This window comes from Cataglyphis hispanica, chromosome 11, assembly GCF_021464435.1.
Source record: "Cataglyphis hispanica isolate Lineage 1 chromosome 11, ULB_Chis1_1.0, whole genome shotgun sequence".
Classification (NCBI taxonomy): Eukaryota; Metazoa; Arthropoda; class Insecta; order Hymenoptera; family Formicidae; genus Cataglyphis; species Cataglyphis hispanica.
Genome location: NC_065964.1, coordinates 5,341,622 through 5,359,486, shown reverse-complemented (window position 1 = coordinate 5,359,486; position 17,865 = coordinate 5,341,622). Strand labels below are relative to the sequence as shown.

The 17,865-nt window shown below is 35.1% G+C and overlaps 5 protein-coding genes across 8 annotated transcripts in view; 4 read left to right on the top strand and 1 right to left on the bottom strand.

Annotated features, from left to right (window-relative positions):
• LOC126852635 (glutamate-gated chloride channel) overlaps positions 1-10,814 on the bottom strand; it is a 70,002-nt gene extending 59,188 nt beyond the window's left edge. The window contains exon 1 of the mRNA XM_050597612.1: positions 9,891-10,814. The gene's annotated coding sequence lies outside the window, so the exon portion shown is untranslated. The remainder of the gene's footprint in view (positions 1-9,890) is intronic.
• Positions 174-3,642, top strand: LOC126852640 (fructose-1,6-bisphosphatase 1). The gene is made up of 4 exons (XM_050597633.1): positions 174-425; positions 1,537-1,995; positions 2,451-2,640; positions 3,337-3,642. The coding sequence occupies exons 1-4, from the start codon at positions 253-255 to the stop codon at positions 3,523-3,525; spliced, it is 1,011 nt and encodes a 336-aa protein (XP_050453590.1). The 5' UTR covers positions 174-252; the 3' UTR covers positions 3,526-3,642.
• Positions 4,234-9,167, top strand: LOC126852634 (septin-2). Of its 2 annotated transcripts, none has more exons than XM_050597604.1 (9): positions 4,234-4,572; positions 4,923-5,099; positions 5,360-5,452; positions 5,706-5,871; positions 6,036-6,186; positions 6,323-6,488; positions 7,060-7,228; positions 7,822-7,903; positions 8,112-9,167. In XM_050597604.1, the coding sequence occupies exons 1-9, from the start codon at positions 4,263-4,265 to the stop codon at positions 8,268-8,270; spliced, it is 1,473 nt and encodes a 490-aa protein (XP_050453561.1). In that variant the 5' UTR covers positions 4,234-4,262; the 3' UTR covers positions 8,271-9,167. The 2 variants fall into 2 exon arrangements, with proteins under 2 accessions (XP_050453561.1, XP_050453562.1); XM_050597605.1 differs by having other exon boundaries at positions 4,239-4,572; positions 7,060-7,216.
• Positions 10,815-12,289: 1,475 nt separating the features above from the next.
• On the top strand, positions 12,290-14,060 carry LOC126852643 (pro-resilin-like). The gene is made up of 3 exons (XM_050597636.1): positions 12,290-12,382; positions 12,881-13,009; positions 13,181-14,060. The coding sequence occupies exons 1-3, from the start codon at positions 12,371-12,373 to the stop codon at positions 13,445-13,447; spliced, it is 408 nt and encodes a 135-aa protein (XP_050453593.1). The 5' UTR covers positions 12,290-12,370; the 3' UTR covers positions 13,448-14,060.
• Positions 14,061-14,521: 461 nt separating this feature from the next.
• LOC126852639 (activator of 90 kDa heat shock protein ATPase homolog 1) lies at positions 14,522-17,258 on the top strand. 3 transcript variants are annotated; one of them, XM_050597630.1, is made up of 9 exons: positions 14,522-14,651; positions 15,113-15,238; positions 15,450-15,529; positions 15,673-15,866; positions 15,952-16,072; positions 16,147-16,229; positions 16,299-16,436; positions 16,545-16,780; positions 16,862-17,258. In XM_050597630.1, exons 2-9 carry the CDS (start codon positions 15,159-15,161, stop codon positions 16,944-16,946), a joined length of 1,017 nt encoding a protein of 338 aa, XP_050453587.1. In that variant the 5' UTR covers positions 14,522-14,651; positions 15,113-15,158; the 3' UTR covers positions 16,947-17,258. The 3 variants fall into 3 exon arrangements, with proteins under 3 accessions (XP_050453587.1, XP_050453588.1, XP_050453589.1); XM_050597631.1 differs by lacking the exon at positions 14,522-14,651 and adding an exon at positions 14,709-14,954; XM_050597632.1 differs by lacking the exon at positions 14,522-14,651 and adding an exon at positions 14,710-14,889.
• Positions 17,259-17,865: the final 607 nt, after the last annotated feature.

The following is a 17,865-nucleotide window of genomic DNA, read 5'->3' as shown; positions in this document are numbered from 1 at the left end:
CACGATAATCTAATAATGCACTTTAAAAAACGATCAACGTGTATCGTGTGTCGATCTGTCAGAGGAAATGGTTGAAGAGCCGGGAAACTCGATTACTAACGTCGTCACTTTCACTCTCGCGATAACGCGTCGGTTTAATCACAAGTCCTAGCCTTATATAACGTGGCGCCTCGACACCGCCGATTTCAGTCTCTGTCGAATCGAGGCCCGATTCTCACCGGCTTTTCCGCCATTTCATTTTGATCGCGCGTGATGACATCAAAAGACATAATGGACTCGGACTGCATGACGCTGACGAGATTCGTGTTGGCGGAACAGCGCAAGGTGCCGACGGCGACCGGCGATCTCACGCAGCTGTTGAACAGCATACAGACTGCCGTGAAGGCCGTCAGCTCGGCCGTGAGGAAGGCCGGTATCGCTAACATGTGAGTTAGACGCGGACAAAGCTCCGAGCGTTGTCCACGTCAGCGAGAAAAACGTAACGCGGCCGCGGAATCGTCCGTCACTTTCTATACAACCGAGTAGATAAAAGCAGGGTACGCGTCCCGGGAGAATTGCTTTATAAATTAAATACTTTTTAATTTAAACGAAATTAAAGGAGAGAGAAAGAGAGAAAGAAATATTTTAAGAAATATATTTTTTATAATTCATCTATTTTATAATTTTTTTTTTTTTTAACTTTTAAACCACGCGTTGCTCTTTTTAACAATTTTTTAAATTATTTATAAATTTAACTTTTATATATATTTGATTGATTTCTACATTTTTTCCAAGAAAAATTATTCTGTAACTGATATAAATAAAATTTTCTCATACCGTGGCCTATATATGTGCATGCGATTTTATATTTTCATTTGACGCGGGATGACAATTTAACACCCAGTAGGGCAAGCTCGACTAATGTCTTGCATAGTGCATGCGGTAAGTCTCCATAGCGTCGTCAACTGAGGCTAACGTTCGCTCGTCACTATTTTATTCAAATGTATTCGGCAGCCGAATGTAATTTCTCATATTTACCATCGTGCTCAAGCTGCCGATACACGCCAGTAAACATTAGTCTCTATGCCGTGGCAATTCTGTATAACCTTGCATGTAAATAACATATAAATGATTTGCCTTTATTATAGTGCTTACTGCGTCAACGTGAATAAAGCCATTTCATAACTGGTCGCTTCTGCATCGACGAGCAAACTCTCAATAATTTGACATTAAGCCTCAAGTATCTGTTAATTATTCAAATTATTCGATGACGTAATTGATAATAATTCTTATCTTTTAACATTTTTTCGCGATATCTATCATAACAATTATCTCGATCATTGACCTTTCAATATCTTTTTAAGTAAAGAATTCATATTTTTTTTAACGGCTGTACATGCATATACTATTTAAAAATATTATTCCAATGTGTGTGTGCATGTGTTATATTGAACATTGAACCGATTATCACAACTAATCCGATTGACCACACAATAATCGTTACGGGAATACTAATCAGCTGTTGAACGCGCACGACGTGCATTTCGATTCGCTCAGGTACGGTATCGCCGGTAATATCAACGTTCAGGGCGAGGAAGTCAAGAAGCTGGACGTTCTAAGCAACGAGCTCTTCATCAACATGCTGACATCCTCCTTCACCACGTGTGTGCTCGTGAGCGAGGAGAACCAGCATGCCATCGAGGTAGAGACGGAGAAGCGCGGCAAGTACATCGTTTGCTTCGATCCTCTCGACGGCTCGTCCAACATCGATTGCCTCGTCTCGGTGGGCTCGATCTTCGGAATTTACAAGAAACCCGAACAATCCGGGACTACCGCCGTCGTCCTGCAACCGGGACGAAGTTTGATCGCGGCGGGATACGCTCTCTACGGATCGGCGACCATGATAGTGCTCTCGATCGGTCGCGGAGTTAATGGATTCACGTACGATCCGGCCATCGGAGAATTTATATTGACCGAGAAGAACATGCGTATGCCCGATAGAGGGAATATATATAGGTAAGGCAAAAAAAGAAAAGGAAAAAATTGCAAAAAAATGCGAGATGATACTTCGTGTAAAGGAAATCGCGCATATATTGTATGATTTAGCGATGGAAGAGATGCAAATTTTCGAAAAATTACGATATTAAGATCAAATGTAATCAACGTATTTATACAAGCGAATGAGTGTGATTATTTAACGCCCGCTTTTAGATTATAATTTAAATTATAATTTAGATTATAATTTCTATGAAAATCTACTTATAATTTTTATGTACGTGTATCTTGATATATATTTTGATACATATTTATTTTATTTCTCCAAACATTTGTTTGCACGAATCATTTAAAATATGCGCTTGAGAATATGTTTTTTTTTTATATTTAAAAATTATATTTTTCTCGAATGAAAATGTTAGCAAGTTCGATTGTCATTGATTGCATTGAAAAAAAAATTGCATAATTATTTACAGCATTAATGAAGGTAACGAGAGCACATGGGACTCGTCTATTAAAGAATATATACGATCGAAAAAATATCCCACAACCGGAAAACCCTATAGCGCAAGATACGTGGGTTCCATGGTCGCCGATGTACACCGAACGGTTAAATACGGCGGTATCTTCCTATATCCCGCGAGCAAGAGCAATCCCAATGGCAAGGTAATCTCTAATATTTCGTAAACGTTATCAGATTAATGTCACTTTTGTAATACTTTAAGAAAACAGATTCGACAAAATAAATTGCGAAAAAATGATTACGCAATGTATTATGGCATAGCTGTTTTCTCGGCGTTACATTTATCTCGCTACGCATTTTTTTTTTACTACGTTCATTTTCGCCCCGATCATTACTAAACACCCTCTGACCCAGCGTTTATCGGATACACTTATCATCACGGATGACTTGAGTAATGAAACAGCTTGTTGTATAACAACTTTCGCTTTATAACAGATGCTTTCGCTGTCCGATAAACGTGTATGAGAGAGTATCGGACTTTGAAAATTATTTTATCTAGATGCGGTAAATATCTGGTTTCAGCTTCGATTCAATGTAGCGGTAATCTCTCAATTTTTGTGTAAATATGTAAAAAATTATCGGACTTTACGCGTTATCCATTCCGGTAAACAGGCGATTGTAACTTTTTATCGATACACCGCCGTCATATAATTTAAAAGCGAACATGTTTACCAATAATTAACTTTTCCGCGCGTTTATCACCATGCATACGCATATTATCATATATTTTAAATATAATATATATTCTCTTTATCCCTGCGTTCAGATATATTTACAAGAAATTAAATCGATACGATAATTATTATGCAATTGATGCTAATATAGTTTCGTAATTTTAGCTGCGACTTTTGTACGAGTGTGTACCCATGGCTTTTATAATCAAGGAAGCAGGTGGTCTGGCAACAAACGGCAAGATTGATATTCTGGATATCGTTCCGGACGACATTCATCAGAGATCACCAATTTTCTTAGGTTCCAAGGAGGATGTCAACGACGTAATGGCGTATATAAAAAGCAAAGACGACTGATGAAAACGGATCTCGACGAATCGAATCTTATGCGAATGTTTAAACAAACGATTTTTGTATTTTTTTATACCTTGAATTGTTTTGTTTTACAATAAATTTATTTTTTTTTTCAAATTCCATCTACGTCGCATTAAGAATGCCCACATCATTTAAATTCTCGAATAATTTATTATCGCTACAAAGTAACGGGTAAACAAATGATAATTATTAATTAATTGAGATTAAAGTCAGACAGAGCGCGCGTATGTAATAAATTTCACGTCGTCAAGCGCTTTAGCAGGTCATTACGAATAATTACGAGCGATTGTTGACACAAATCCGGAAAATTGGAAAATTTATCGCATTCCTCGCAAAATGCTCAAATTTCGCCAAACGTCAACATGGAAAATTATTAAATTCATTTAGCATCAAAATAAATAAATATATATATATATTTATACTTTTAAATGTATATTTATATATTCTTCATTAAACTGTCGCAATTAAAATACCATCGAAAAGAGAAATATCACCAAAGGTAATATAATGATTTTATCAATATTTCATCAGTGAGTTCAATCCATTTCGATATTTCTATTCCCGACAGACAGATCATTTAATAATAATTTTTCCACAAGTACACTGTGTTATTTGCTATGCGTGTGAGCGGCGGCAACATAATCAGGAACGCGTCAAGCGGGGTGTCATTTCCGTTCTTCCGTCTGTTACAACCGTTAGCGAGACAGCGGCCGCTGATAATGTTACTATTTATTCCGCACGCGCCATACACGCCCGGTTCGGCTTATAACCCCCCTCTCTCTCTCTCTCTCTCTCTCTCTCGGAGCGTGCACAGCCCGGCGAGAGAGTGCATTCGTAGGAGAGCACGACCGACTATTGATCGGCCGGTCGACAGTGCGCCAGCGCAAGTCGACCGGACGAACCGAGGCATTCACGAGCCGCCCTCGGCCTTAGTGCGTTTGGTCGACTGTTGGTTTAGCCGCTGTTATGCTCGTCGTCGCACCGAAGCGTCCTTAGATGCTGCCATCATGTCTGCCATCATGTCCGGTGGTACGTAAACGTTTTATTGAAAAGGAAAAAAAAAAAATAACAAAAAAAAGCCATTTATCGTTTATTCTCATTCCCAATAATAGACGCGACATTGTTTCTCTTCGGGTTGATATCGAGAAGCCGGCTCTCTCCTCATCGCGGCATAAATGTAAATTATGCAGGGGTGAGACGCACTTCCGAGCGAATTGCAATCACCTACGTGACTTTTATATATACGCGAGTTTCGTATATCTCTATACGAATTTGAATCGCGCGACGCTGTTAATCGTTTAATATTTCTGCCAGGAGATTTAACTGGGGATATAATATCGACATCGCGATATTAATGATCTTTTGTTTCGCTCAGTAAGACAGGGATTATATCGGCTTCGCGACGCTACCGGAGCAAGTGCACCGAAAATCGGTGAAGAGGGGCTTCGAGTTCACCCTGATGGTGTTGGGTGAGACCGGCCTTGGCAAGTCGACGCTCATAAACAGCCTCTTTCTCGGCGATCTGTACAAAGACCGGCGAATACCGGATGCGGCAGGTGCGTTTTTAATTTATTCGTATAAATAATACGCGCGAGTAAACACCATCGTCTCGTCATTATGTAATCGGAATAATTACATCGTCGCCTCGCGACGAAGGCGTGAACTCTGAGGGCGGATGGTCGCCTCTCTCTGATATTTTCCGCACGCTCTCCACGAGTTATTGACACGCGAAAAATATTTGATCAGCTTGCATCGTTGGTAAACCGCGCTCGTCCCGATCTCGAGAAGTCGATAAATATTCATCGTACACTTTCAGAGCGCGTGGCTAAGACCACCTCTATCGAGAAAAAGACAATGGATATAGAGGAGCGCGGCGTTCGGCTCCGTTTGACGATCGTAGACACGCCAGGTGAGAAAAGTATCGCCGTATAATATATCTTTTCCTTTTTCCGTGACCAGACTAGACAAATTATGCCTTTCACGTCTCTATGTATATCGAGAATATACGTTGAATTAATTTTGTAAATAAAAAAAAAAAAAATAATAATATCATGAGTAAACAATGATTTTATAAAAATAACGATATTAATACTAGAATATAATTTTATAAATATACGCGATACATTCTGTAAAATATATTACAAGTAACGGTACTGTTTAAGGATTCGGCGATGCGGTAAATTGCGAGGACACGTGGAAAGCATGCTCGGCTTACATCGACGAACAATTTCGCCAGTACTTTACGGACGAAAGTGGATTAAATAGGAAAAATATTCAAGATAACAGAGTACATTGTTGTTTGTACTTTATACCACCGTACGGTCACGGGTATGTGGTACAAATATTTATAAACATAATATATTTCAACTCGACATTTCTAATTTATATTACGACGCGAAAAATAATTATCTCGCAGCGCGATAGCATCGAACGCAATTTTAATATAACGGATTCAATTTTATTACTCTAATTTCGAGTCTATCTCTTTGCAGCCTCAGGCAAATTGATCTCGAGGTATTGCGGCGTTTACATCGGAAAGTTAACGTCGTTCCCGTGATAGCGAAAGCGGATACTTTAACCACTCACGAGGTGAAAAAATTGAAAGAACGGATTTTGGCAGATATCGAGGAGCACGAGATTCAGGTATCGTGTCGTAAAGCTTCAACTTTAATATTTTGATTATGATTGTAAATATAAAAAATTTTGTAATATTTTGTAATATCTCCGATATAATTCGATTTGTCCGTAAAATAATTTTTAAATAACTTTTCCCACATAGATATACCAATTTCCGGATTGCGACAGCGACGAGGACGAAGAATTCAAGCAACAGGATAAAGAGCTAAAAGCTTGTATACCGTTCGCGGTTGTCGGCAGCTCGACAGTACTGGAGGTTGCAGGAAGAAAAGTCCGCGGCCGGCAATATCCGTGGGGCGTAGTGGAAGGTGAACTTTTAAATTCTACGTAAAAATTTATATTTTTCGATTGTAAATTTGATTTCGACCCGCACTGCGAGGTAAGTATAATAATTTCGGAAAATAAATTTTTCATAACGTCACTATATATTTTTCGAAAATAAATTGGCGTTTCACGTTCGCTTGTTCGATCGTTCGAAGAATATACAATGTAATTATCATTATAAAATAAATCCTCGCTAATGAGCAGTGTTTGTGAAAGAATCGAAAGTGCACTTCGGTGCAATAGTATCAAAAGAATCGTCGATTCTCACAACACAGAGATTTTTAATGCGCTCGATGTCTCTTATTAGAGGAATACCTAGCTTCTTGATCGAATTCAAGTCAAGTAGGAACGAAGCCGGAATGAAAGCAATTAGGAATTAAAATCGTAATTCGTAAAAGAGCTTCTGAAGCTTAAACCTTTCGCTGAGTATATTCAATCAGCGGCGATTCAATTAGCGTATTCGAAAGCTGAAGGGGTTGAATGCATTAAAGTGCCTCTGGGGCTTTCGCCTTCCCATACATCGATCTTTAACGTCTCGATTCTGGTTGATCATAGTCGAGAACCCGAAGCACAGTGACTTCGTCAAACTAAGGACGATGCTAATATCGACGCATATGCAGGATCTAAAGGACGTCACGCAGGACGTTCACTACGAGAATTTTCGGGCCCAATGTATTTCTCAAATTTCGCAGCAAGCGATCCGGGAACGGAGGTATTTACGCATGTAAATAAATATTGCATTTTTCAGTAGGTATATACATACGGACGCCTATCGCGCGTTCGCAATGCGTACAGGATATCTCGAAAAGTAAAACGCGATAAAAATAATTATTTTTAACGCGTATTATAAACTCGCATTTAGTAGTCGCGAATTTTTGACGTCACAATAGAAGATATTAATGGAATTCTGTGTTGTAATATACGTGGGTCCTTTTCAAAGAGAGTTCGATATGCTTTCGAATATTCCGTACGCTTTGCATGATTATTAATAAAAGCATCCGCTAGTAATAGTTTCGAACTACTAATTATTTAATAGTTTGCGATGATTCTGACGTCATATGTTAACTAAGTCGTACGTAAACTAATTATTTAATAATTTGCGATGATTCTGACATCATATATTAATTAACTCGGAAATTAATTTTTTATTAATCCTTTTAATTAAATTGAACAATGTTGTGAAATTGATATTTTCTAGTAAAAGAGTGCACGATATTTTTTCCACGTCACTTACACCTTGATTGCATTTGACAGATAGTTTGTATTAGCATCCCTCTCAGATAATCGAAAATAAATACGCTTTTCTTCTTTTTACAGTAAATTGAAAAGAGATTCCGGACCGCATTTCGAGAACAGTATATCCGACACCGACCGGCTTCTTTTACAAAAGGACGAAGAGGTAGGAGCGACATCGTTACGTGTAATTTAAAATGATCGTGTTTCCAATTTATCATGAAACATTTCCTACTACGCTCCGTTATCAATTCACGTTCGCGATTTGACTTTTAATAAATGAGCTTTATTGCATGATAATACAATTGAAGTCTCGCTCTAGGGCTTGTTACGCGTTTTTCAAACGCTCTGATCTCTTTATTTTTTTATTGCAGATACGAAGGATGCAAGATATCCTGGCGCAGATGCAAGAGAAGCTCAAAGCGACCGGTCAAGTCGGCGGTGTCGGATTGAGGGGCCGTGTCGGCAGTCTCGGCAACGATTTAGATTCCGCGGACGTCGAGAAGAAACGGAATAGTATTATAGACGTTTGAGAAGCGTAGGTTATTCCCTCGGGATATATTCAGGATATCAAGTTTATAGCCCGAGAGGTCTGTACATATTTCGTTCGATTCTTGACAAGTTTTCCGATATATATTACACGAAGCCGCGTAAAATATACACGAGATTTAAAACTTTTCGATTATGGATTCACATTCGAGAAATTGTGGCAATTTTTAAATTTATTATCTATATCCATTCAACTGCCTTATGATAAATTAAAATTTAAGCAAAGCAAACATTTATCTCCGCTTATAATGAAATTTATTAATATAATTAAGCCATTTTCTCTCTTCATCATATGTTATCTCTCAACGCGGTAGGGAAGATAAACTTAGAGCTGTCAAAGATTGACGAGTGTTCGCTCGTTAAATATTCAATCGAGTCAAATTTGTACAGATCGACTACATCCCGCTTTACGTCTTACGGTGATACGTAAAAGAAGACACGTATTTTGTACTTAACGCGCACATAGATAATTTATACAAATACATAGTAGACAAGCGTAATTATATCAAAAATTTATCAAAAGATATGTGTATGCACTGATGCATGCTCATTGCAAGGCGAATGTGTAATTGATCGCGCGAGCATCGATATCAGTGTAGCAATTTTATTTAGTTCATCGTTTGCTAGTGTAAGACTTATAGCATCGAAATATATACCAATCAATTTTGGAAGATATGATAAATTAGAAATGAATACGCACAATATGTTCCGTGATTGTAAATTACTGATGTCGGGGAAATTAATTTTTTTCGAAGAAAAACGAAAGTATAGGCACGACTTTAAATTAATTCTTTAATTCGTTTTACGATCGTTCTAAATTATAGAGAAAATAATATGTAGATGTTTTTCTAACAATAAATATGCCATATATATAAATAATACGAAAAAAAAATTATGTCTAATTTTATTATTGTTTTATCATTCCATTATATCATTCCTTTGATTGTCGAACGAAATTAGCACAAGCAAGAAATATTTCATATTTATGATAATTGAGTAATCAAATCAAAGTATAAATATTTGTTTTTTAATTTAATATTTTGTTTAATATTTAATTTCTTTAATTTTAATATTGAATTTTTACTTTAGGATAAATTAAATTATGGTTAAAAAAATTATACAAACAAATAATAAAAAAGATATAAGAATTGCCGTTTTGAATATTTGCATATTTAATATTTAATTGCACAATATTTTATATAAGGCACCATATCTATAGTAATATTTTTTTTTTCATTATTTATATATATACAACTGTCTAAATGTCAAAAAGTCTATATATTGTATATACATGCAAATGTATAAATATATAGTTGACTACAACACTGTTAATCTCTTCTTTACGATGAGTTTATTAGATTATTAGATTCGTAAAATTTCATATTTGTGTAAAAAAAAGTATTTAAAAAGTATTTTAATTAAATATTAAAAATCATACAGAAATATATATAAGAAAAAAAAACATTTCAAAATATCTATTAAATCAACATACGCGACAATATAATTTATTTGATTTAGAAAATAGAGTGATAGTTTCGCGCCAAATACAGGAAAAACCATAGAGAAGAGATATCCAGTTTCGATTCTCAGAAATTCACGCTTACCTTTAGCGCGCCCAATTCCCCGAATTCGTCCGAGATCTGATCTCGGTGCGACGGCCGGCTTGTTTATCCTCGTCGATTCTCTCGTACACAGCATTCCACAATACGCGCACAACACTCGCGACGCAATATACACTCGTATCGGCGGAAAAAAAATACACTCCGCGACGAATTTATCGGGACACGAGCAACGTCTCTACGAATCCATCGCGATATTACCGGCACGTTTCGCGCACGCGACGCGCCTACGACTGACGTATTTGAAAAAGAGTCCGCGTAAATACGATGACACTTCTTCGACACTCCCGATATCACAGGATTAACGCAACGTTTACTCTCGATAATTTAATTAATACGTTTATACGCCACTGCTCGAAGTCGTTTGCGAATAAAGGAGAGATTTTCTCAACCGTTTTTGAATCTCCGGCGTCGCTCGAGTCGACGAAGTTCGCGGCAAAGTTCACTTCTTATCTACGGGGCGTTCAATTCCAAGAATTATATCGAATTACGCCGTGAGAATTATCGATGTATCTTTGGAGACTGTCGCTTTTATTGAGACGCGCACGCATTCGCGACGCAATACGCACTTTTGCCCGAAAAAACTTGATTCAACTTGACGAGCAACTTGTCGATCGACGAGCGACTGCGCGATTTTCCGCGTGGTATTGGCGCGCTTTCCGGTGGTACTTCTGATGCACTTGACGATATGCCTACAAATTTCAGAAAATTGTATCTTTTATTGTTTTATCGCCATGATTATTCTCGCATTGTTCCGATAGCGAATTAATCGATATTGATTGTCGCAGTGTCTCGCTTGCACATTTATCACACGATTCGCGAAAAAATACGCGACGGAATGCGCGGAACACGTCGAAAGCGTTCGACCGTGAGGGTAGCTCGAATTAAACTGACTGAAGGTCGCGTTGATCGCGACGCTTTCGGCGGCTCGTAATAGCGGCCAAAGTCAAGGTCGCACATTCCAAGCCATTTACAATATGTTTATACTTTATAATAGTACTCTATAAAAAAATGTCGTACATTAACTTTTATAATCGTATCATTGAATATTTAGTTTTGTAATAATTTTAGAATGTTATAAAATTTTCTTAATAAGAGAAAAGAAACGAGAAAAAGATTTATATTTTTTTCTACATGAATTTCTCAGCTAAAAGAAATGACGAATATCTTAATATCTATTTTTTTCGCTGATCTTAATATCTATTTTTTTTTAATTAATTGATGAATAAATATCTATTTATTCATCAATTTTGGCTAACATAAAAACTTTTAAAATTATTAAATTAATTTAAAATTATTAAAAATTTTTTTCGCTGATCTTAATATCTATTTTTTTTAATTAATTGATGAATAAATATCTATTTATTCATCAATTTTGGTTAACATAAAAACTTTACGTAAATATGAAAAATTTAGAATTAGAGATCTTTGAAAACATATCTATTGCATTGTATAATTTTAGGATCGAAACAGAATTTGATGCAGAAACGATTAAAATCGATCACATGTTTATAGTATTGATTAGGACAATGTTTAAGATTGATTTTATACATAAAATCGTAATTATTCTCTTTTTAATTGTAAACTAATAGTACATTATATTTATCTTTCTCTCTTTGTTGTCAAATTTAAAAGACATATTTTATATAATATGTTTATTTTTAAATACTCATAAAAAATAAAAATTAATAATAAGATGGTAACTATCTTATTTCATGGCTGAGTTATGTCATTTATTACAATATTAATTTCATTATCTATTACGATATCTAACAATAAGTGATATTTCGCAATGTTTAAACGTTGCCGCAAGTCTATCTATTGTAAGACGAACAATGACGCAATAAAAAAAAGAACTATTAATTTAACTTATTGTGTTATTTGTTGAGTAAGAGACTCATGTAAATTATATGGTTACTCTAATCCATTAACGAATCAGTTCTGGCAAATTGCCAAATACGATTTTTACAACAAATTTAAGGAAAATATAGTAATAGATTAATTTACAATAAAAAATAAATTCTAAATTTATAAGTAAATGTATATATAATATAATTCAGAATTTCATATTTTTTGTAAGTTAAAGGATAATTTAGCTCCGAAATATACTGTATATAATACACATAGGTGTCCTTTGTTATTAAATTAGCCTAGAATTTCAATCAAGAAGAAGAGACACAATGTTAGTATATGCCTTGATACAGTATAATAACATTGCACAGAAACAGGAACTGTTGCAATTATGCCGAATAAATGATTAGAGCCGCCGGCGCCTCCAGAAATCTGCGGTTTTATTATTAGCCGTAATTAGGGGTTATGAGATCGCATTAGAGAGGTTCTCGAAATAACTATTGCATCTTCCATTTCCATCTCTGTCATGATCGAATTGGCCGCTATAAAACCGAATCGTTTGCGTCGAGTCATCTCAGTTTTGCGGACGCTCGTAGAATTCCATCGAATTGCTAATGATTCAGAAGGTTGATTGCTTGTTACAAGCGCTTCTCGTTAAAACATTTCGTTGAAATTTCACCCAAAGTTTTACACAAGACAGTGAACAAATTAGAGTTACATAGCAAAAAAAAATTCCGTTTAATTATCCCCCAATAATAGTTGTATCAACAATAACTAAAAATTTCTTTCAAAATATCATCATCTATGTTATATAGATATAAAAAACCGAATTTATTAAATAAATTTATAAAACATTTAATAAATTTCTAAAATGCATACAATTTTGAATATTCAATGATACATAAATTAATGTACGAGAGATGCTTTAGTTTTTATTTCTATTAAAATTCTATTTAAACAATTCTTTTTGTTTCATTTTTTTATTATTGTGAGTTATTTTATTATATCAAATAAAACGTAAAATTATTTCTATACTTCGTGATATAGAATCACTGTGTTAATTCATTGAAATAAGATAATTTTTTTATTTTGTCAAACCTGTTTCCACTTCTTCTTTCGAACAGGCGGTACTTTTAGCAATGGTCTTGGTAGGAGTTCAGAATGAACCGCAAGGCCCGGCCTATCTTCCGCCCAGCTCTCGACCAGCTCCAGGAGGAGGGGGCGGGATTGGTCATCCGGATGATTGGGCCGGTGTAAGTATGTATTACGGTATCTATGGACAGAAAAAAATTCTTATTAATAAAAACAAACAGACACGACAATGTTTTATCATCAGAAATTTATATCGCGTTTTGATACTCTTTTTTTATTCTTGGAATATAATTTTTATAACACTTACTCGAATCTTAATAAAATTAATATAGGATCCGGCAAACTACGAGTTCTCGTATGAGGTTCAAGACGCGGCGACGAATCTGGACTTTGGTCATCGTGAGATGAGGAAAGACATGGAAGCCACCGGAACTTATCACGTACTACTACCGGATGGTAGGACCCAGATTGTCGATTACGTCGCCGATCAAGACGGATATCGGCCGATGATACGATACGAGGGAACCGCCTCTTATCCCGCGCCGGGAGCTGCGCCAGGAGCTGCACCTGGAGGACAGGAGGAGGGCTACAGATATTAAGGCTTTATTTTTTTCTTGATTAAGCGCTGATCTTTAACGCATTCTGAAAGGATTAAGTATTGTAAAGACACACATATATATATATATATATATATATATATATATATATATATATATATATAAATACATCACAAGCCCGATCGTTTAGAGAATGAAGCGTTTGCCATGATAAAGCCAACTATAATTTTATTTATAATGCGTAATAAAAATTTGGAGGAAAATAATAAGATTTCTTTATTTTCTTTGATATCCGATATAATAATAATTTAAGCTAATAATTTAAATGCTATACGTGATTGTAATAATGCTAGCATTTCTAAACGTCTCATCGTATTAAGCAATGAATTACAGAGAATATCGCGTCGATATATAATATTCCGCTCAAATATGTGTTTCGTGAAATTCGCATGACTATATACTTATATACCATAATTTCTAGCATATTATTAATAATATTACCGAGAAACTAAAAGATATCGAGGATATAAATATTATCTGCAGATAAGCGTGTAAAATCAGACGAGATGATGCGAATGGCTATGATAATTTTGTTAAGATGAGCTCCACGCAATAACACCGCAAGGATTATTAAATATATCGATGAAATTTAGCTTTCGAGAATAAATATTGTCTGCAAATAAACAATATAAGAGGCTCCTTTTTTTTAAACTTACATATTTTATTTAACTCCGAAATATCGAAACTATTGAAGCGGACTCAACGTACGGACTGAAGAGCGCGCGTTCTGAAACATTTTAAATATGTCAAGCATGGGTGAGATAATATCAAGATGTTGCATTCACCCAATGTTTCTGATCAGACCATTGCAAACGGCGGATTTTGTCCGCGGTGAAAAGTTACTAAACGTGCAGTAACTTTTCATCGCTATTTGCAATGGTTCCATCAGAAACCGCATGTGAGGATGCGAACCCATGAGGCGGAATGACGTAACGAGAGCAAAACCAATCACGGGCGTTCTACAGTTTTTATTACGCTCGCGATTGGTTCCGTTCTCGTTCGCGCCATTTCGTTACATGTGCTTGCAGCCTGAGACACGCCATCTTAATATCACCGCGTACTTCGTGCTTCATGCCTGAAGTTTCCAGAATTCTTGAGAACGCTTTAGAACGCTTCACAGTTCACATTGGTTCGCGCACCGCATTTGCTTTGCGAAAGTTTCGACGTTTCGAAGCAATTCGCGAAGGTACCAGCAGCACCATTGAAATTATTAATTTGATAATGTATTATATATAATCGTATATAGTATATATATATATATATATATATATATATATATATATATAATCATCCGTTAACTGATAAATTCTTCGGCGAAGCGTCGCGTCGAAACAGTATACGAGACAACATTCGAAACGTTGTGAAGTGAGCTGTCACGAAACCGCGGCCGGACATCATACTCTTGAAACGGTTTTCTGACAATAGTTCGTAACACAGCTTTAAACAATTTGTACTTATTAGAAATCTCAAACTCGTTTGTTAATAAATGGTATAAAAAAATAAATCGCTTTGTCATTATTTAAATCATAGGTTATGTTATATCTGTGTAAATCTTTATGCAATCAATTAAAATTTTTTATAGGAAATCCTTTCACGGTTCATCATTCTAATTGGTACTATAAATTTGAAATTTTCATTGATTTCTAGAGTCGGTGTCTTGGTGTATCTTCAAATACCGCTTATTGTTAGAAGCATGGCAAAATGGGGAGAAGGTGATCCACGCTGGATTGTAGAAGAGAGGCCTGATGCAACTAATGTGAATAATTGGCATTGGTATGTTGATAAATATAATAATAATTTGCGATAATTAGAAAATATTTTTAAGTCATAAATATCTCAAAGTTTTATATACTGTAATAGTATCTTCTTAAGAAAATCTTATATCATATTTTCAAAGTATTTTTAAAGTATTATTTTTTATATTGTATCTTATATTTTTATATGTATACATACCTATAACATTCTTATAAAATTTATATTGCAGGACAGAGAAAAATGCCTGTGCATGGTCACAAGAAAAGCTGAAAGAACTTTTTGTAAATTCGGAAATCAAGGGAGATGGAGGTATATATTTGTAATATATATTTATAGTTGAATGGTATATGTTTATATATGTAAATTGTTGCAGAGGAAATTTAAAATAATGCATGTATATTTGTATTGTTGTAATGATTATATATATTTCATAAATATTATTTAATTTGCAGTTTTATGTAAGATAACAGAAATGGAAAAATGCGAAGGTGAGGCAGTAGCAAATAATAGAAAAGGAAAACTTATTTTTTTTTATGAATGGAATATTGTACTTAAATGGACATCAAAAGATAAATTAAATGAGAAAATTGAGGGTAAAATTAACATCCCTAATCTTTCTGAAGAAAATGACATCAGCGAAGTAGATGTAAATATTTTTTATTAAATTGTGTGTATACATAAAATTTATTATTATATTGAAATTATATTGATGCATGTTTTGTAATTTACAGATTGAAATTACATTAAAAGATAGTACAGATGAAGGAGAAAAAATAAAACAGTTTTTGCATACAAAGGGAAAGGATGCTATAAGAGAAAAATTAACAAAATATGTATCTTCTTTAAAAGAAGGTAAGGTAATATTTTTTAATTTTTGTAATGTAAAATGATTATTTAAAAGCATTTATATAATCTCTATTTTACAGAATTTACGAAAGGAATGATACTTCCCAAAAAAGATAATGTAAAAGAAAATATCTCAAATATAACATCTGGTTTTAATATTAAGGTAACTATAAGATATATCTGCGATGTAAGGAAATAAAATACAATTAACAATTTTTTGTTCTCTTTTCAGATGCAGATGAATACTGCAGTTACACAAACAAACAATCGTGAAACAGTAGGATGTAAAATCTCGACTACTACAATTAAGCAAAATATTAAGTTTCAATGCAGGGCGGAAGAGTTTTACAATGTCCTCTCATCGATTGAGGTAATAATTGCAAATTACCGAATTATCATTTTATGATAGATTCATTGCTTAAATTTAGCTTAAACTAAGTCATACAGACAATTGCAATAGGGTCTTTAATTTTCATAGATGGTACAAGCTTTTACGAGAAACCCAGTGAAATTAGAGACAAAGAAAAATGGTCAATTCGAGCTCTTCGGTGGCAATATTCACGGCGAATTTGTGGAAATTACACCAACCAAGATTGTCCAAAAATGGCGTTGTAAACAATGGCCGTCCGGACATTTTAGTAACGTAACAATCGACATCTGCGAAAAGAAAGATCACACTGAAGTCATTTTAACACAAACTGGTGTCCCACTTAGGTAAACATTATTCGGTACTATTTCTCCGTATTGTCGATCAATAAGAAATTATGTATGATACAAAAATAACACTATTTTTAGCGAGGAGACCTCAACGAAGGAGAATTGGGATAGGTATTACTGGGACGCCATAAAACGTACCTTCGGTTTCGGATATTTTATGTGATTGAAATTCGCCCTAAAGAAGATTTATTTATTGCTAAGTAGAACAATGAAAATTGTGCGCAATCACAAAATTGCGCGAACGCTTAGTTTCTGTGGCATCATTGACGAATTTATGCAGTGGAAAAGAAGTGTATTCTGGTATGCACAGTTTACTCTCTTTGTATAATTGATACCGCCTCGTCTGTAAAACTCGAAATTAATATCGATGCGCGCGATGTATCGCACGACATTACAAGTGAATTCTCTAATTGTTAAGTATATCTATCTATTATTAGATGTTATGTCTAATAAATCATAAGATAGTGAATGATAATCTAATCTGTTCTTTCCGTATGAGAATGACCGATATATCGAGCCTTATTCCTTCAAATTACAACATTTCGACTTCATCACTTACATCATCATGCAAATGATCATAATTGCGTACATAATCATTAAAAATTCCATATCTTTCCTTATAAAATATTTCCTTATAATAAGAAACGGGCCGATAAAACAGTCTTCTCATAAAAAGAACCGACAGTGTTTTGCGGCATGATAAGCAGCATCAATCTATAAACAATTTAAACGTTTAAGATCTAATACTGCAATATCGAAATTGTGCTAAAATTAATTAACAATTGCGCGATTTCTATTCGCAGTCGTATAATGAACTCGATGAATGGACGTTTGATATTGAAACATCTCGCATTTAAAAGTTCAAAGATTTCTCTTTCGCGGTATCCCGAATTCGGACGGAGGACAGGACCAATGTCCTCGGTAACTAGGCGGGAGCGGCATGAATGGGCAGATCCAGAGAGAGAGCGCCAAATGCGCGCGCCTTCGAAAATCAAAATCAATGTAGTCCACCGCCGTTCGTACCGACCTGCTTACTCGCTCGCTCGCTCACGGATTGCCCACGCCCTTAGTGCGCCTCCCAG

Coding starts and splice junctions, on each gene's coding strand:
- LOC126852640 (XM_050597633.1), top strand. CDS start 253: ATGACATCAAAAGACATAATGGACTCGGACTGCATGACGCTGACGAGA. Junction 426..1,536: donor AAGGCCGGTATCGCTAACAT/GTGAGTTAGACG, acceptor CGATTCGCTCAG/GTACGGTATCGCCGGTAATA. Junction 2,641..3,336: donor AGAGCAATCCCAATGGCAAG/GTAATCTCTAAT, acceptor TCGTAATTTTAG/CTGCGACTTTTGTACGAGTG.
- LOC126852634 (XM_050597604.1), top strand. CDS start 4,263: ATGTTACTATTTATTCCGCACGCGCCATACACGCCCGGTTCGGCTTAT. Junction 4,573..4,922: donor GTCTGCCATCATGTCCGGTG/GTACGTAAACGT, acceptor TCGCTCAGTAAG/ACAGGGATTATATCGGCTTC. Junction 7,904..8,111: donor TTTTACAAAAGGACGAAGAG/GTAGGAGCGACA, acceptor TTTTTATTGCAG/ATACGAAGGATGCAAGATAT.
- LOC126852643 (XM_050597636.1), top strand. Junction 13,010..13,180: donor ATCCGGATGATTGGGCCGGT/GTAAGTATGTAT, acceptor AAATTAATATAG/GATCCGGCAAACTACGAGTT.
- LOC126852639 (XM_050597630.1), top strand. CDS start 15,159: ATGGCAAAATGGGGAGAAGGTGATCCACGCTGGATTGTAGAAGAGAGG. Junction 16,437..16,544: donor ATGTCCTCTCATCGATTGAG/GTAATAATTGCA, acceptor TAATTTTCATAG/ATGGTACAAGCTTTTACGAG. Junction 16,781..16,861: donor CAAACTGGTGTCCCACTTAG/GTAAACATTATT, acceptor CACTATTTTTAG/CGAGGAGACCTCAACGAAGG.